The sequence below is a fragment of the Trichechus manatus genome, unplaced genomic scaffold, assembly GCF_000243295.1.
Source record: "Trichechus manatus latirostris isolate Lorelei unplaced genomic scaffold, TriManLat1.0 scaffold00052, whole genome shotgun sequence".
NCBI classification, from domain to species: Eukaryota; Metazoa; Chordata; class Mammalia; order Sirenia; family Trichechidae; genus Trichechus; species Trichechus manatus.
The window spans coordinates 3,448,233-3,466,038 of NW_004443988.1; the positions used below are offsets into that span (position 1 = coordinate 3,448,233).

Sequence of the window (17,806 nt, forward strand, 5' to 3'; positions counted from 1 at the left end):
AACTTTATAGCTCTGTGGGTCAGACACACCTAGTTCAAGACAGACAGCTCAGGCTGCATGGTGATCTGGAGGCCCATGGTTAAGCGTTCAGTCTCTGAGAAGGCCTGGTAACAAGCCAAAAGCTGTTTCTCAAAAGGAGAATAGTTATTTGTAGAGGATGGCAGAGCTTTGCTCCAAAATCCTAAGGGTCTGTGCTGTGATTCACGAATAGGGGCCTACCAAAGACTCCAAACAGCATCTCTATCTGCCACTGACGCTTCAAGCACCATTGGATCAGCCGGATCATATGGCCCAAGTGGCAGAGTGGCTTGCACTGCAGCCTGAACCTGTTGTAGAGCCTTTTGTTGTTCTAGGCCCCATTCAAAACTAGCAGCTTTTTGAGTCACTTGATAAATAGGCCGGAATAGCACACCCAAATGCAGGATATTTTGCCTCCAAAATCCAAAGAGGTCCACCAGGCGTTCTGCCTCCTTTTTAGTTGTCGGAGGGGCCAGATGCAATAACTTATCCTTCGCTTTAGAAGGAATATCTTGACATACCCCACACCACTGGACCCCTATAAATTTCACTGAGGTAGAAGGTGCCTGAATATTTGTTGGATTAATTTGTCACCCTCTAGCACACAAATGTTTTACCAATAAGAACAGTCATTGACACTTCTTTCTTACTAGGTCCAATCAGCGTAATATCATCAATTAACAGACCAGTGTGATGTCTTGTGGAAGGGAAAGGTCATCAAGCTCCTGTGGACTAAATTATGACATAGGGCCGGAGAGTTGATAAAGCTCTGAGGTAGGACAGTGAAGGTGTATTGCTGACTTTACCAGCCGATGGCAAACTTCTTCCCGTGTTCCTTCTAAACTAGAATCAAGAAAAAGGCATTGGCCAGCTCAATCGCTGCATACCAAGTACAGGAGATGTATTAAGTTGCTCAAGCAATGAAACCACATCTGGAACAGCAGCTGCAATTGGAGTCACCACCTGGTTAACCTATACAATAATCCACTGTCATTCTCCAAGATCCTTCCATGTTTTGTGTAGGCCAAATAGGTGAGTTGAATGTGGATGCGGTGGGAATCAAGTTCTTGATGGTGGCAGTAATCTCTGCAGTGCCTCCAAGAATGCAGTGTTGATTTTGGTTTACTATTTTCCTACGTAGGGGCAGTTCTAATGGCTTCCACTTGGTTTTTCCTACCATAACAACCCTTACTCCACTTGTTAGGGATCCAGTGTGGGAGTTCCGCCAGTTGCTGAGTATATATCTATTCCAATCATGCATTCTGGAACTGGGGAAATCACTACATGATGACTTCAGAGACCCACTGGACCCACTGTGAGATGAACCTAGCTAGGACTCCATTAAAACCTGACCTCCATACTCCCCCACTCTGACTGGTGGGCCACAGTGACATTTTGAGTCTCCTGGAATTAGTGTCAGTTAAGAGCCAGTATCCAGTAATCCCTGAAAAGTCTGATTATTTCCTTTTCAACAATGAACAGTCACTCTTGTAAAAGGACATAAATTCCTGGGAGAAAGATTAACAGTAGAAAATTTTGCTTATGACGTGGGGTCCTTCCTCAAGAGGACCAAGTCTCCCCTTTATTCAAGGGGTTGTGGGTCTGTGAACTGGTTCAAGTCTGGGAATTGAGTGAGGGGCTATGACTCTCTATTCTGGTGATTTGAGTTTGATGGCCACTCACTTGACCTAAGTAAATATTTAGTAAATTTCCTGTTGATTTCACTCCTAGGGGCACCATGACTAAGTAGCCAATGCCGTAAGTCCATACTAGTGAAGATTATTCTGATTACTGCCTTGACTCCACTGTCCATTACAGTTACCTCGCCCACCTTGTCTTTGTCGATTGAATGCCATCTACCACCATGGGGTCCAATCAGGCCTATTGTAGTTAGGTGTCTTAATTTAGTTAGGGCAGTTCCCACTGTCAAATCTGACTTACATAAAATAGCAATCATAGCAATCTTCAAGTATGCTGTGTTCCCTTCATACATTTGTTCCTCACTGTTGTGGTAAAAGGTGTGTCCTCTGGGCACTTCATGTGTGGGTCTGTGGGTCTATCCTGATTAATCCACTCTAACATGTCAATTTCCCTAAGCATTTGAATATCTTCTTTTACAGTATACTAAGGCAGGCCTGGTACTTTAACTTGATTTAGTGTAGGCCACTGCATAATCCATGCTTCATTAACCCAACCAAATAAACTATTAGATCCTTTCCTAACCTCTCAAGCTGAAACAGTGAATAAAGAATCTGTTCTTAGTGGGCCCACTTTAGTAAACTCAGACTGATCCAACTTTATGTTCTTTGCACCATTATCCCACACCTTTAATAGCCATTCCCACACATATTCTCCAGTTTCTGTTTGTACATGTTAGAAAAGTCATGCAGTTCTTTTGGAGCTTAGTGCACCTCCTCCTGTGTCACACTTTGTACTTCATCTTTTGGGGCTTGCTGGGACTTAGGTCTAGTTATAGGTCTAGAAGCCAAAATGGTGGTGAGGATGTGTTCTGAGAACATCTGCCTCAGGTGATGCCCCAGGCAATGACTCAGATGCCTCCCCAGGTGATGACCCAGATGCTGCCCCAGGTGGTATCTCAAAGGCTCTTCAGATGCACCAGGGTTAATCTCATTAGGTGGGGATCAAGGGGCTAACAGTTTTACTGGGGAAGGTGGCTTAGCAGACAAAGATAATCTCTTCAGATGGCAGTGAGGGGGCTGGTTCTGATGGCAGGAGTGATTCAATGGAATTTAGGGGCTCAGTGTCCCTAGCTTCTGGATTATCTGCCCGTAGGTACCCGTCCCAGATTTCAGGATCTCATTTTCTTCTCAATCAATGCCCTTGCTTTAATTTCAGACACGATTCAAGTTTGGGAGTTCGATTGGTTTTGTAATTCAGCCACTCTTATGATAAGGCTCTGGGTTTGGTTTTTGGCGATATCAGCTCAGTTACTGCAAGAAATAAGGCTTTTTTGCAGGGCACAAATGGCAACTTTCAGGTCTTGTATGCAGCGCTCGAGCTGTGACTCCGAAGCCCTGAGGTCATCTCTTCGTTTTACCACTTTGTCTAGCAAAAGTAGGACCAACCAACCAGATTACTTATAGTTCTCATTCTAACAAAATTGTAGAAAAGTATCAAACATGCAATCACCCAGAGCCTGGCCTCTCACCAATACTTGATCTATTGGTTGTGATATTTTGTGTATTTCTATTGCCACCTCATGCCATGGATTAGCAGTGCCCTCATTGCTACTGGAGGCAGAGTCATCAACATCTGTAAGACTAACTAGACTTGAGAACCAATTTAGAAAACTCACCCTTACAATTTTGTTTCTCTAGAACCACTCTCAGTACCAAATGCCTTAGGCTGGATTCGCTAGAGAAGTAAAACCAGTGAAGCGTGTATATAGATAGACGGGGTGGGGGGGGTGATATTTATCTCAAGGAAATAGCTCATGCAGTTTTATAGCCTGGCAAGTCCCAAGTCTATGGGTCAGGTGTCAGGTTGGAGGCTTCTCCGGAATCACGTAGCTGCAGAGGCTATGAACCTAAGATCAGCAGGTCAGATGGCAGGTTGCTGGCCCATGGGCTGCGGAGGCTGACGAATCCAAGATTGGTGGGTAAGATGGCAAGCTGCCGGCTCACAGGTTGTGGAGGCCAACAAATCTCAAGATCATCAGGCAATACGGCAAGCTGCTGGCTCAAATCCCAAGAATCAGAGGTGAAATGACAAGCTGGATGCAGGATCCAGAGTGAACAAAAGCCAGTGAGCTTTGCCAGAATGTCTGTATGTATTGGATGCAGGCCGCATCCTTGAGGAAACTCCCCTTACAACTGATTGGCTGATCACATCAGATCACATTAGGGAGGTGATTACATTATATCACAACATGGAGAGTAACTACATCATTACATAACTGCCAAATTATATCATTACATAAATGCCAAACTATATCATTACATAACTGCCAAACTACTGAGAATCATGGCCCAGCCAAGTTGACACACAACCGTAACCATCACAGCTGCTTATAGACCATGGTATAAAACTCCTTCCCTGTTTAAAAAACTCCAGAGAACCTTAAAGTTTTCAGACTCTTTGACCCTAAAATTCCACTTCCAGATCTAAGGAAATAATTAGAGCTGAAAAGAATTATGTAAAAATGATAAGCAGTAATATATTTATGAAATGAAAAATAATCTAAGTATCTAAGAAAGAGGATATTGTATTTATGCGATATTATGAAATGATTAAAAATGTTTTTTGAAGTAATTTTAATTACATTCAAAAAGGCTCATAACATTATGCTAAGTGGACAAAGTGGGATATCAAACCATATGTATTGATGATCTAGTTTTGGTTGAAACGTATATATTATGTGCATTGAAAAAATACTGGAAAAAATAACAAAACTGTCAACGGTAGTTTTCATTTAATGTGAAATTATAGGTAACTTTTATTTTCCCAAGGGTTTTTCTTTTTTCCATGAGTATGTATTACTTTTCTAAATACAATTTCAAAAGTTTTATAAAATTACTGTCCTTACCACAGCACTGCTTGATGTCCTTTGAGTGACCCTGAAGAAAGTAGGCCTTTTCTCTTTGGCTCTATCCACTTCCCCAATTTCATTTATCACTTCCCCACATATTCTACTTTTTGGCCGCATTGAACTTCTTACCATTCTCTCCACACAACAGGAAATTTCTTGACTCTGTGCCTTTGCATATGCTGTTCCTTCAACCTAGAATACTCTTTGCTCTCTTCCATACTTAGAAAACACTTAGTCATGTTTCCAGATTCACTTCAAAAATCATTTCAGGTTCCTGAATTCACAGTTAGTTGCTCCAGGCTCTTTGCTCTATATTCGGTTTATATCTGTTACAGCATTTAGCACATTGTAATGTGACTCATTTACAAGCTTGTCTTTCCCATTAGTTTGCAGACCTATCTGGGGTAGGGTACATGTATTATTTACTTTTGTATCACCAGTAGGCTACTCAATGAATGCTGAATAAGTGAATTTTAAATTTATTTTATCCTTCTTGCAAAAAAGAATCCAAGTAACTGAATTGACTAAATGAAAAGGTATGATGTTGGAAGTAAGCCGTTTGAAAGGGGTGCATACAAATCCTGAAAATGGGAGAATTTTATAAACACTCAGAAAAGACACCTCATTTCAGACATCAGGTCTTTGGAATTCAGAACACTTGCTACCTGATAATTGTCAAGAACTGAGAAGGGTTTAAGGTTTAATTTTATTCTACTTACAAAAGCCAATGTTAGACCATATGATTATTTTGCCAGGCTGTGGTACTGAATCTAGGGTAATAAAAGAGCATCAATTGCTCCCTCTCTTTCCTCACCTCCCAGGGTCTAAGGTGTTCCCTCCTCAGGTGCCAGGGTTTTTGTTCTCCCTCCATAAAATTGGTGTATCCCATCCCAGTAGCTATAACTAGTTTTGTTTTTTTTTTCCAATCATCCCTACTTGTACCCAGCTCTTTTGTCTAGAAGAATTAGCTGTAAGAGGGACAAGGACATTTTTACAAAATTTACAGAGTTCCATTTTATCCCCCACCTTGGCCTGCGTAGTACACTGTAGAGGGACTTGAAGAGCAGTGTACTCAACAAGTGGTCTAAGACCATGTCAATTCAATCTGGCTGAACCAGAATTAAGTTTGAATTCACTAGGCTCACTTGTGTCCAGAGATCTAAAGTGTTCTCTCCCCAGGGGCATGTGTACCAGTCAGGCTGCCCTGGGATTGCTGATAGGTAAAGAAAGATGCATCATGCCCAGAAATGGTCAGGGTCGAAGGCTAAATTTTCAAAATAGGTTATATAACTCCCCACCCCTATTGTCCTGATCATCGCCCAGAAAGTGACCAAGAGAAGATGAAGTCTTTCTGGGGATGATCGTATTCAGTGACCATACTGCCTTCCTAAATGATCTGGACTAGGAGAAGGTGAGGGAGATAGTCTGAAGTCTTTTTGAGTTGATTTTTTAGAAAGCCATTCCAACACTCAACAATACAAGGTGCCTGCAGATGGTGAGGAGTGTGGGATGTCTATTGAATACCCTGACGACTGGCCCGTTGTTGGGTGTCTCTTGTCTTGATTCCCCTTGCCCCCAACTCCTACAGGGGTGATGTGGAGGGGCCCAGATGGATGGTGCACACACAGTAAGCTGTGTTTCAGGAGAGGAATGCTGAATGCAGGGACTCTACCTCTTTTATAGCAAGTAGTGAAGGAGAAAGATGTGGCTGTCTGCTTCTGTAGAGATTTACAGCCTTGGAAACACCGTGGGGCAGTTCTACTCTGTCCTATAGGGTCACCGTGAGTTGAAATTGACTTGATGGGTATAGCAAGCAGTAAGAAAGCTTACTCTTTGTCCTGAAGATATTCAAGATTGCTTGTTACAACATAACCCTGAATAATAGCCTAGATAAAGGGCGGTCAGGGCCTTAAACATTCTGGGCATACCCAGCAAGATGGGTAGGAGCACAAGAACCTCATAAATGATAGTCTCCCAACAGATATGCCCTGTAAAACTATCGGTGCTCTCACATTCTGAGCAAATGACCAATACTGGGGGTGGTGGTGTGGGGGGGATGATCTCTTGAAATATGAAAAATTGCTCCTTTACTTCATTGTTCCTTTTCAGCATCTTCTGCCTGGTGTTTTTTCATCCATAAAATAAGGCATTATTTATTTATTGATGCTCTATAGTTCTAAAACAATAAAGACTGTCTTCCATAGTTGTCTGATGACTTAGCTTCCTTTTTTTCTTAGATATTCTCCTGGAAAAAAACAGAGCAGTAATTTACCACTATGATATGATTCATTCATTAATTTATTTATTCTACAAACATTGTTGACCACCATGTGCTAGGCTCTGTGCTAGGTACTGGAGATACAAGAACGCTAGGTAGTCAAGATGAGCCCCTGCCCTCAAGGAGTTCATTGTCTAGTAGGGGAGACAGACATATACAAACACCAGTTATACTTCACAGTAATAAATGCCACCTAGAGGTACTTGGAACTGAATCCTGTAGTATGAATTGATTTTCCAGGCAAAGAAAGGAAGAAGGATACATATGGCTAGGTAAAGGGAATAGAGTAGAAGAGGGTTCAGGGGAACAAAAGAATCTGCTGCTTTCCTTTCCTTGTGCTGTCTATGACCTAGATTTAAAACTGATTGCATTAATTTATTTTTAACAAGCTAATAATAATAACTTTGAAAGCTAAGGCTTAACTCATCACAACACTAATCTTTTCCTTAAATTGAGTGCTTGATATTACTTAACTTACCTTCTTTACTGCAATCATGACAGAAACTCTGGGAGAACAGGGATGTATTTAGTGACAAAAGAGAGGCATTGGTGGTTCAGTGGTAGAATTCTCGCCTCCCATGGTGGAGACCCGGGTTTGATTCCTAGCAAATGTACCTCATACACAGATACCACTTGTTTGTCATCGGTGGCTTGAGTGTTGTTATGATGCTGAACAAGTTTCAGCAGAGCTTCCAGATTAAGATAGACTAGGAAGAAGGGCCTGGCAATCTACTTCTAAAAATCAGCCAATGGAAACCCTATGGATCACAGTAGAACATTGTCCAATCCACAACAATCATGGGGATGGCACAGGACCAGGCAGTGCTTCATTCTGTTTTGCATGGGGTCACCATGAATCGGGGCCAACTCGACAGCAGCTACCAACAAAGTGACAAAGAAGTGGACTCCTGACAAGTTCGCTGCAAGACAAATTCTGCAAAATGAATCAGACTTCCCCACTGATCTGTGTAACAGATCTGAAGATGTAGTCCCAGATGAAATTCTCATGAGAATAAAATACCGAAACCATTAAAATTTCTATCTATTTCTATCCATATCTGTCTATTAAAATATAGAGCCGAGTTCTGTTGTATATAGATTCAGTTAGAAATGAGGCACCTCTTAAATGAAGAAACTAGAATACTTGCTTGGCTTTTATCCTCTAGCCTTACTTTACAGAGAGATCACAAGAAATTGAAGGAAAAAAGTCATGGTTCTCTCATAACTCAGTAATACTAAAAATAAGTCACAAAAAAGCTTTGAAGATAAAAACTGTTGCCCCTGTACTGAAATTTCTTTTTTTTTTTTAAACTGAGGACTTAGAATTAAAGCTATTAACATTTTACAAATGTATGTGATTCACTAACGTTTGTTTTAAAAACAAACCTGATTAATTTGTGTCAGAGAAGTAGCAGCATCCTTTACCTAATTACTGTCTAAAGGTTTTCTTTAATTAAGAAATTTGCCATGCTGCTAGAATCTTTCATAATAAAATTTTTTAATAGTCATAATACTTCCCAATTTTTCTACATTATGTATAATCTTTTATAGAAAAATATATTTAAAAGAAAATAAATGAAAGAAATAGAAATAATGGGACAAGTAACTGGCTCCTGGGTGAGTACCAGCCTTGTTTATCCCTTATGGGCATCCAACCACTTCCAAGACAGCCTGTCCCTTTTCAGAGCAGTGGGATCTTAGTGGCATGATGTCAGCTGTGTTCTTCCAACCAGCAAACATTCTTTTGTGGCCCTAAGCAAGAATCCCAACCTTTGCTGCCAGCCACAGAGTTTATCTTCATTATAGGTGTCCGGCATCTTCTCTGGTCCACTTCTGCATGGGTCTTTGGTCCCCAGAAGCCTTGCCTCTACCAGAGACTTGGGGAATCAGTCCTGGGCCCCATCTGATAAGATAGATCCTGGCCTCTCCACAGCCTCATTGCCCATCTTCCTAGCCTCATTTTCTGGATTTACACATCTGTGTTCTGCCTTCCTGCTCCTGCTCTATCCCACTGAAACCGAACCTGTCTCAAATTCTGACACCTACTCGGAAATGGTCCTTGGTAGTTGTAATATCCTGTCCTTTCTGGGCTGGAGTTCACCTATTCTGTTAAGTGTTTCCTAAATGGTGTCTTTTCCAGCTCAGTCCTGTTTGCTTCCAGAATACCTCATTGGCAGCTGTGTAGCATGGTTTATGATAGTCCCCTCCAGGGAGCTATTTATGAAAACTGAGAAGGTCTGTGAATATATACATTTGTGTGTGTGTATTTTGCTTCTATGGTGGTACTTAATTTCTCAATTAATCCTTTAAGATTCAGCTCCCTGTAACTTTCCCTGACTCTGCTCCACCCACCATCCACTGTTGCTGAGTGGATTCTGACTCATAGCGACCCTATAGGACAGAGTAGAACTATCCCATAGGGTTTCCAAGGCTGTAAATCTTTACGGAAGCAGACTGCCACATCTTTCTCCCATGGAGCAGCTGGTGGGTTTGAACTACCAACCTTCTGGTTAGCAGCTGAGCGCTTAACCACTGCACCACCAGGGCTCCTTCCCGACTCTGTTCCAAACCAAAAAACCAAACCCACTGCCGTCAAGTTGATTCCGACTCATAGTGACTGACAGGACAGAGTAGAACTGCCCCATAGGACTTCTAAGGAGGGGCTGGTGGACCCGAACTGCCAACCTTTTGGTTAGCAGCCAATTTATTTGTTCATGAAACATGTATTAATTACCTATTCAACATCACAACAGAGAAAGCACGGCCCTGCTGACTCCCTGATTTTGTACTACAACTCAGGGAGAAAACAGCCTCTTATGTTATGGCAGCCTTGGGAAACTCACAGACAGGAGGCAACTTACCCAGCTTCTCTGTGGCTTCGACACAGACACTAGGATACATGCCCTCAGTGTAAGTCGCCACCAGAAGATACAGATGGGTCTTCACAACCACCACACCAGTGTTTTCCTGGACAAAGAATAAAACAGAATGCCCTTCTCTTGGTCCTCATCATAGGACCAGCAGTTACGCTTCAGTCACATTTTTCACCATTTCTTGACTTCCATATGTTCACATATTTGTTTTTTGACTCTCCACTCTTTTCCACTGATTAAGCTGCCTTTACTCAAAAAGTTTCAGACTGTTGGAATAACAGCATACGGATTTGGGAAAAGTTCCCAACTGATTGTAATATACCCCTATCCCAATGAGAACAACTGATGTAATGGGAAGATAAGAAATTTTGTAATTTATTAATCCCAGCACCTCTATTTTCTACATGACTATGGGAGAGTTATTTAACCCTGTTAAGCCTCAGTTTCCTAATCTGTAAAATGAGGCTATTTAGTTTATAATGTGGATGAAGTGTGCCTAAACCATATAGGGTATCCAATAAATGTGAATTTCATCCCTTTAATTCCTTTGAGGCAACAGGGAGCCAAGAGAGATTTTAAGCACAGGAATGGTATCTTTTGATAGTTTCTCCAATGAAAGCTTCCCCAAACCAGGTTCTCTGATAGTGTTATCTTTCATATAGGCCATCCTGGCATTAGACTGCTATCTCAGACATTGCCTTGAGGCAGTAATGGCCTTAGTTTGTTATACAGATAGGATCACGAGGGCAAAAAAATTAGAGTCAAATTCTTAACATTTTTATCCAGCTGTCTTCAAATCTTGCCCCACTCACATTCTTAGCATAAAGAGAATATTCATCTGCCCGGACACATTTGTAATCCTTTTCCTTGAAATATAATCCTTCTCTTCGCGTTTGTAAAGGGTTCTTGGCGAATCCGTTCACAAGTGTTCGAACATCACTGGGCATTACCTGCAGAGCATAAGGAGTTAAACCAGAGTCAACAACTATGGCCCGCAGGCCTAATTTGGCCCCACTGCCTATTTTTGTACAGCCTGCAAGCTAAGAATGTTTTTTACATTTTTAAGTGGTTAAAAAAAAAAATCAAAAGAATATTTTTTGACACGTGAAAATTATGTGAAATTCAAATCTCAATGTCCATAAATAAAGCCAAACCCATTTTTTTATGTATTGTTCATTACATCTGAAGAGTTGAGTAGTTGTGACAGAGACATACGGCCTGCAAGCCTAAACATAGTTACTATCTAGCTCTTTACAGGAAAAGTTCGCTTCAAATACTTATGTCCAGGCTTGCTTTTTCTTACACTAAATCCTGGTGATGCTACACACAGGCTCCGCTCCTGGAGTTTGATGAGAGCTGCACTGTCCACATGCTTCGTTCCCAGGAGGGTATCTAACAGTAAGGTCTGCAAATGGCTCATGCTCCCCCAGCTCTGAAAAAGGGAAGTGATCCACTCTGGCTGGCTTTTAAAAGGCATGTGAATACAAAAGTCCCTGCAGACTGTTTTAATATCACTATGTACACTTTGGAGCCCTGGTGGTGCAAGTGGTTAAGCGTTTGGCTGCTAACCAAAAAGGGTCTGCAGTTCGAATCCACCAGCCGCTGCTTGGAAACCATATAGGGCAGTTCTACTCTGTCCTATAGGGTCCTCACTGTGAGTTGGAATCCACTCAATGGCAAGGGTTTTTTTCAAACGTGTACTTTGGAGCCCTGGTGGCATAGTGCTTAAGAGCTTGGCTGCTAACCAAAAGGTGGGCTGTTCAAATCCCCCAGCCACTCTTTGGAAACCCTCTGGGACAGGTCTACCGTGTCCTATGGAGTCGCTGAGTCGGAATCGACTGGATGGCAATAGGTCATGTGTACTTTGAAAAAATGAAGAGTCAAAAAGTTGGCCCATCATCTAGCAATCTACCAATACTTAAAGAAGAAAATAACAATAAAAAACCGCAGTTCACAGAGAGTGGGTTCCAAACCCACTGCCTTCCAGTCCGACTCATAGTGACCATATAGGACAGAGTAGAACTATCCCACAGGGTTTCCAAGAAGCAGCGGGTGGATTTGAAATGCCAACTGTTTGGTTAAGAGCCAAACACCTAACCATTACACTACCAGGGCTCGGAAAACCACAGCCTCATAATTTTCTAGCTAGGTCAATGGTTTGCATCAGAATCAGTTGGGGATGAACACTGCCCCCCCCCCCCCAAAAAAAGGCAGGTCTCACTCTCAGGGATCCATTTTCAGTTGGTCTAGGATGGGTCTCAGTCATCAATATGTTTAACATTCTCCTCCTTCCCCCCCATGAAATGGGCAGCCAAGTAAACAAGACTAAATGAAAAACGGTGATCATGAATCCTCACACTCCCTCCACACTGACCAGCATCAGCGCCAAATATGGACACTGATCAACACCCCAGCGGACCAAAAACATCTTTAGGGCACTTAAACCAACATTTTCTCGTAAGTCCCAAGGTCTTCTTGGGCCGTCCTCACCAGAACAACCTCTACAAACACTCGCCCTTCCAAAGGATACTGAAAGGAAGGCGCCCCTTTTCCCGCCACACCCCTCCTGGTAATTTGTCCCAAAGGGGTCCCCCCAAAGTAGGGCTGTAGGGGAGGTTAATTCCCAGTTCGGTTGGTTGGAAAGCCGCGTTTAAGGAACCGAAGACTTAAGGGAGCGAAACGGCCCACACAAGGACTGAACCAAACATTCCCTCACAACAGGAGACAAGCGCTTCTAGACTGGCTGGCGAGTTTGAAGACTCTCTCTTCAACGGACGCGGAGGAAATCCGGGGTGGGAAGGAGACTGCACTGCTATTGGTTGTGACGGCTGCCCGTCATGGAGAAGCAGGGACTACAGCCCGGTTGTCAGACAAACCACGCCCTGCCAGCGAGAGCTGGACCCAATCGGCTTTCAAGTTCCTTGTTCGGCAGGCTGGGGCCGCGAGAGCCCCGGGCAAGGGCCGGCGTGGGCTAGTGTGGCCGGACTCTGCGGCCCCGGACGAATTCGGAGTCCTCCGCCCGCTTCAGAGCCGCGGGGACTCGTTGTCGTCCGCCGCAGCGGAAGGGCCGCGCGGGGCTGCGTCCCAGAGACATTGGACCGAACGTTCTCACATTCCGGAGAGACGGGCTCTAGCTGACCAGGCTGCAGGCCGGGGCTGGCTCCCTTTCCCGCCGCATCCGGACGGGAAACGGGGGCCTTGGGCCCTCGGCCTGGGCTCCAGCGTGGTGCGGAATAGCCGAAGGCCCTGCTAGTCTGGGGAGGGGAGTGGAGGTGCCTTTCGCGGCCGGCAAAGCTCCCTGCCAGAAGCTTCCGCGCGAGGGTTGTCGGCCAAGGGTTGGGGGTCGAAGCAGCAGGCATTTTGCTGACAGTTGTGGGGAAAGGGTGGCTGCGGTAGGTGTACAACTGGCGCAACCTCTAATAACAGCGTTTTCCTCAGACTCCTGGGGGAAGGCTTTGGGCTACTCTTACCTTGCAAACACTGTTCGAAAGCTCCTCTTTCTCTTCCTAAACAGCCCAGCCTTTGTGTTCCAATAACCTGAAACTTGCAATTCTTCCCTTTTACCAAAACCAAACCCATAACCATTGAGTCGATTCCGACTCATAGCGACCCTCTATTTGAAGGCCACCAAAGTCGGAAAACTGTTCAAGTGCGCCTCTAGAGGCCAGGCTGAAATTGCCACGCCGGTTTGAATGGGAAACATTGTAGGAGCTGGGAAGCCATTCCAGAGACCAGTGGAGGTGGGAGGGACGATTTAATCCAAAGAGAACCTCCCCTACTTAAAGGAGGCTGGCTCTGAAGACATCCGAAGCCAAGGGAAGGCTTCCTATTAGGGAAAGCGTGGGTGGCTAATGCTGCTAATCCCTTACACGTCCGTTCATTGGTCACAATATCTAGTAATATTTACACAGAGAAGTTTGTGAGTTTATATTACTAAATAAACTAACTTTTAGTTTTTCTAGGGGCCCTGTTATTTGTGATCACAATGAAAAATTTAAGCAGTGATGAGCTGATACCTGGCATACTTCCCAAACTCACCTCAAAAGAATGGTTGGAACCAAAGCCAGTTTCTTTTATAGAGGTACAATAGCATGGCGTTTTGAAGTTTTTATTTGGGTAGATGCAGTGAGAAGTGGCTTGTGCTAAATTAATTTTTTTATATTGTTTGTTTTCTTTTTCGTTGACTTCTCTTTATTATTTCCTTAGTTCTAACAACTTTGTTTACTTTGCTCGTAATTTTTTAGCTTCTTTGGTCATTGGTTATATACCTTTATTAGAAAAATAGAGAATTTTAAGATATAAATTTTTCTAGAAGCACTGCTTTACCTGTGTCGCTCAAATTTTGATATGCTATCTACTTTTTAGAGTATAATTTCTTTTTTTCGAAGCAGCTTTATTAAGGTATATTGATGTATAATAAACTACATATAAGACAAGCCTGGTGATCTGCTTCCAAAAAGTCAGTCTTGAAAACTCTGTGGAGCAGTTATACTCTGCACACATGGGGTCGCCATGAGTCGGAATAGACTTGATGGCAGAGAACAACAACAGCAAACTGTGTATATTTAAAGTGTAGAATTTGATAAGTTTTAGCATATGTAGACATGATGAAGCCATCACCACAATCATGATAATGAACATAGTCATCACTCCCTAAAATTTCTTCATGTAATCTCTCCCATCCTTCCCCCTCAAAGCAACCACTGATTTGCTTTCCATCAATTTAGTTTAGTTTGTATTTTCTAAACCTTTATACAAATGAAATCTGACGGTGCATATTCTTTTTGTCTGGCTTCTTTCATTCAACATTATATTTTGTGATTCATCAGTGTTGTTGCGTGTCAATATTTCATTCGTTTGTATTGCTGAATGCCATTCCATTATATGGATATACCCCAATTTGTATATCCTCATAGCCATTCACCTATTGAGGGACATTTGGGTTGTTTCCAGTTTTTGGCTGTTACAAATAAAGCTGTTATGAACATTCACATGCATGTCTTTGTATGGGCATATGCTTTCATTTCTCTTGGGTAAATGTCTAGTTGTGGAATGGCTGGTTTGTATGGTAAATGAATATTTAATTTTTTCTGAAACTGCTAAATTGTTTTCCAAAGTGATTTTACTTTCCCACCAGCAGTGTATGAGTATTCCAGTTGTTTCACGTCCTAGCCAACATTTGTATAGTCTTTTTATTTATTTTTTCCTTTTTAGTATAATCTTTTCAATTTGAGACATTCTAGAACATGTATAGTGGCATCTCATTGTGGTTATAATTCTTATTTCCCTAATGACTAATGATGTTGAGCATCTTTTTGTATGCTTATTTGCCATTTATATATCATCTTTGGTGAAGTGTCTGTTCAAATCTTTTGCCCATTTTTTTAAATTGGGTTGTTTGTTTTCTTATTGTTGAGTTTTTGTTATTGAGATGTAATTCATACGCTATAAAAGTCACCATTTTAAAGGGTACAATTCAGTGGTTTTTAATATGTTCATAAGGTTGTGCAACCATTACCAGTATCTAATTCCAGAACATTTTTATCACCCTCAAAAGAAACATTTGGGTTTCCACATTTTGGCCATTGTGAGTAATGCTGCTTTGAACATTTGAACACACATTTTCGTGTGAGCATATGTTTTCAGTTCTCTTGGGTATCTGCTTACGAGTGGAATTGCTTGATGTTTAACTTTCTGAGCCCCAGGGGCTGTACCATTTTATTAGCAATGTATGAGGATTCCAGTTTCTCCACATCAGTGCCAACACTTACTTTGTTTTTTTTTAAAATTTTTTCTTGATTATAGCCATCCTGGTAGATTTCAAGTAGTATCTCATTGTAGTTTTGATTTGCATTTCCCTAATGATTAACGGTGTTGAACATCGTTTCATGTGCTTATTGGCCATCTATATACCTTCTTTGAAGAAAAATCTACTCAAATTCCTCTGCTCATTTTTCAGTTGGATTATTTGTCTTTTTATGGTTGAGCGTTAAGAATTCTTTATATATTCTGGAGACCAGTTTTTTTTTTTAAATCAAATACATGATTTGAAAATATTTTTTCCCACTCTGTGGCTTGTTTCATTCTCTTAACAGAGTCCTTTGAGGAGCAGAAGTTCTTAATTTTGATGTCTAATTTATCAATTTTTTCTTTCATGGATTGTGCTTTTGGTGTTGTATTTATAAAATATTTGCTTAAGCCGAGGTCACAAATATTTTCTCCTATGGTTTCTTCTAGAACTTCTATAGTTTTAGGTTTTACCTTTAGTTCTATGATCCAATTTTAGATGATTTAGAAAAAATATATAGTATGAGGAATAAATCAAAGTTTACTATTTGTCTGTTTATTTTGCATATAGGCATCCAATTCTTCCAGCACCATTTGTTGAAAAACTTTTTTTTTTTACTCTCACTGAATTGCTTCTGTACTTTGTTGAGAATCAGTTGACTATATATGTGTGGTTGTATTTCTGGACTTTCTGTTTGTTCCATTAATCTATATGTGTTTATGCCAATACCACACTCTCTTGATTACTGTACCCTTATAATAAGACTTCAAATCAGGTAATGTAAGTCCTCCAACTTTATTCTTATTTTGCAGAGTTTTTTTTTGGCTAGTCAAGGTCTTTTGCATTTCCATATGAACTTTTTAGTTAGCTTGTCATTTTCTACAAAGCATCCTCTTGGCATTTTGATTGGGATTGTGTTGTGCTATAGATCAATTTGGGGAGAGTTGACATCTTAAATATTGAGTCTTCTAATCCCTGAACGTGGTATATCTCTCAACTTATATAGATCTTTTTTAATTTCCCAGAATGTTTTGTAGTTTTCAGTGGTCAGGAATAGGAGCTCTTTTGTCAGATTTATCCCTAAGTAGGTAATATTTTTTAATGCTCTTTTAAATGATACTGTTTTTAAATTTCAATCTCTGATTTTTTTCTTGCTAGTAAATAGAAATACAATAGATTTTTATTTTGATCTTGTTTTTTGCAGCCTACTGAATTTACTTATGAATGCTAGTAGTATTTTTGAAGATATCATAGGAATTTCTGTATAGATGCTTATGTTGTCTGAAAAAAGACAGTTTTACTTTTTTCTTTTCAATCTGGATGCTTTTTATTTCTTTTTGTTATCTTATTGCACTCAGTAGAACCTCCAGTACAATGTTGAATAGAAGCGGTGAGAACAGACATCCTTGACTTGCTTCTGGTCGTAGGGGGAAAGCAATTAGTCTTTTACCATTGAGTGTGACAAAAATCCTCACAACTGGACCAATAAACAATATCATGATAAATGGAGAAAAAATTGAAGTTGTCAATGATTTCATTCTACTTGGACAATGTCAAGGGAAGCAGCAGTCAAGAAAATCAAATGATATATTGCATTGGGCAAATCTGCTGCAAAAGACCTCTTTAAACTTTTAAAAAGCAAAGATGTCACTTTGCTGACTAAGATATGCCTGACCCAAGCCATGGTATTTTCAGTTGTTTCATATACATGCAAAAGTTGGACAATGAAAAAGAAAGAAGAAGAACTGATGCGTTCATTTTGCAGTGTTGGTGAAGAATATTGAATATACCATGGACTGCCAAAGAATGGACAAATCAGTTTTAGAAGAAATACAACCAGAATGCTCCTTAGAAACGAGGATGGAGAGACCATGACTTGCTTACCTTGGACGCGTCATCAGGGAAGGCCAGGTGTTAGAGAAGGATGCCATGTTTGGTAAAGTAGGGGGTCAGTGAAAATGAGGGACACTCTCAATGAGATAGATTGACACAATAGCCACAACAGTGGACTCAAACATATTAGTGATTATGAAGATGGCACAGGACTGTGCAACATTTTGTTCTGTTATACATGAGATCACCACGTATAATGGCAGCTAACAACAAACAGTAACAATGATGTTAACTGTAGGTTTTTTTTTTTTTTTTTAAGATGGTGTTTATCAGGTTGAGGAAGATCCTTCAATTTGTAGTTTGTTGATAGGTTTTTTTTTTTTAATAGTTTATTGTACTTCAGGTGAAGGCATACAGAACAGATAGTTTCTCATGTAACAGTAACACACATGCTGTTTTATGACATT

General features: G+C 41.1%; 2 protein-coding genes across 4 annotated transcripts in view; one reads left to right on the forward strand and one right to left on the reverse strand.

The window, feature by feature from the left end:
- Nucleotides 1-6,713: 6,713 nt before the first annotated feature.
- On the reverse strand, nucleotides 6,714-11,138 carry PFN4 (profilin family member 4). The gene is made up of 4 exons (XM_004377564.2): nucleotides 11,022-11,138; nucleotides 10,531-10,668; nucleotides 9,707-9,812; nucleotides 6,714-6,812 (listed from the first exon to the last, which is right to left on the reverse strand). Exons 1-4 carry the CDS (start codon nucleotides 11,136-11,138, stop codon nucleotides 6,784-6,786), a joined length of 390 nt encoding a protein of 129 aa, XP_004377621.1. The 3' UTR covers nucleotides 6,714-6,783.
- Nucleotides 11,139-12,830: 1,692 nt separating this feature from the next.
- FAM228B (family with sequence similarity 228 member B) overlaps nucleotides 12,831-17,806 on the forward strand; it is a 60,257-nt gene continuing 55,281 nt past the window's right edge. Inside the window, exon 1 of one of the 3 annotated variants that reach the window (XM_023732407.1) lies at nucleotides 12,831-13,799. In XM_023732407.1, the coding sequence (XP_023588175.1) occupies nucleotides 13,704-13,799 (96 nt within the window). In that variant the 5' untranslated portion in view covers nucleotides 12,831-13,703. The remainder of the gene's footprint in view (nucleotides 13,800-17,806) is intronic. The other 2 variants (XM_023732406.1, XM_012555918.2) reach the window with 2 other exon arrangements.

Coding starts and splice junctions, on each gene's coding strand:
- PFN4 (XM_004377564.2), bottom strand. CDS start 11,138: ATGAGCCATTTGCAGACCTTACTGTTAGATACCCTCCTGGGAACGAAG. Junction 10,669..11,021: donor TAGCATCACCAGGATTTAGT/GTAAGAAAAAGC, acceptor TATGCTCTGCAG/GTAATGCCCAGTGATGTTCG. Junction 9,813..10,530: donor ATTCTCTTTATGCTAAGAAT/GTGAGTGGGGCA, acceptor TTCTTTGTCCAG/GAAAACACTGGTGTGGTGGT.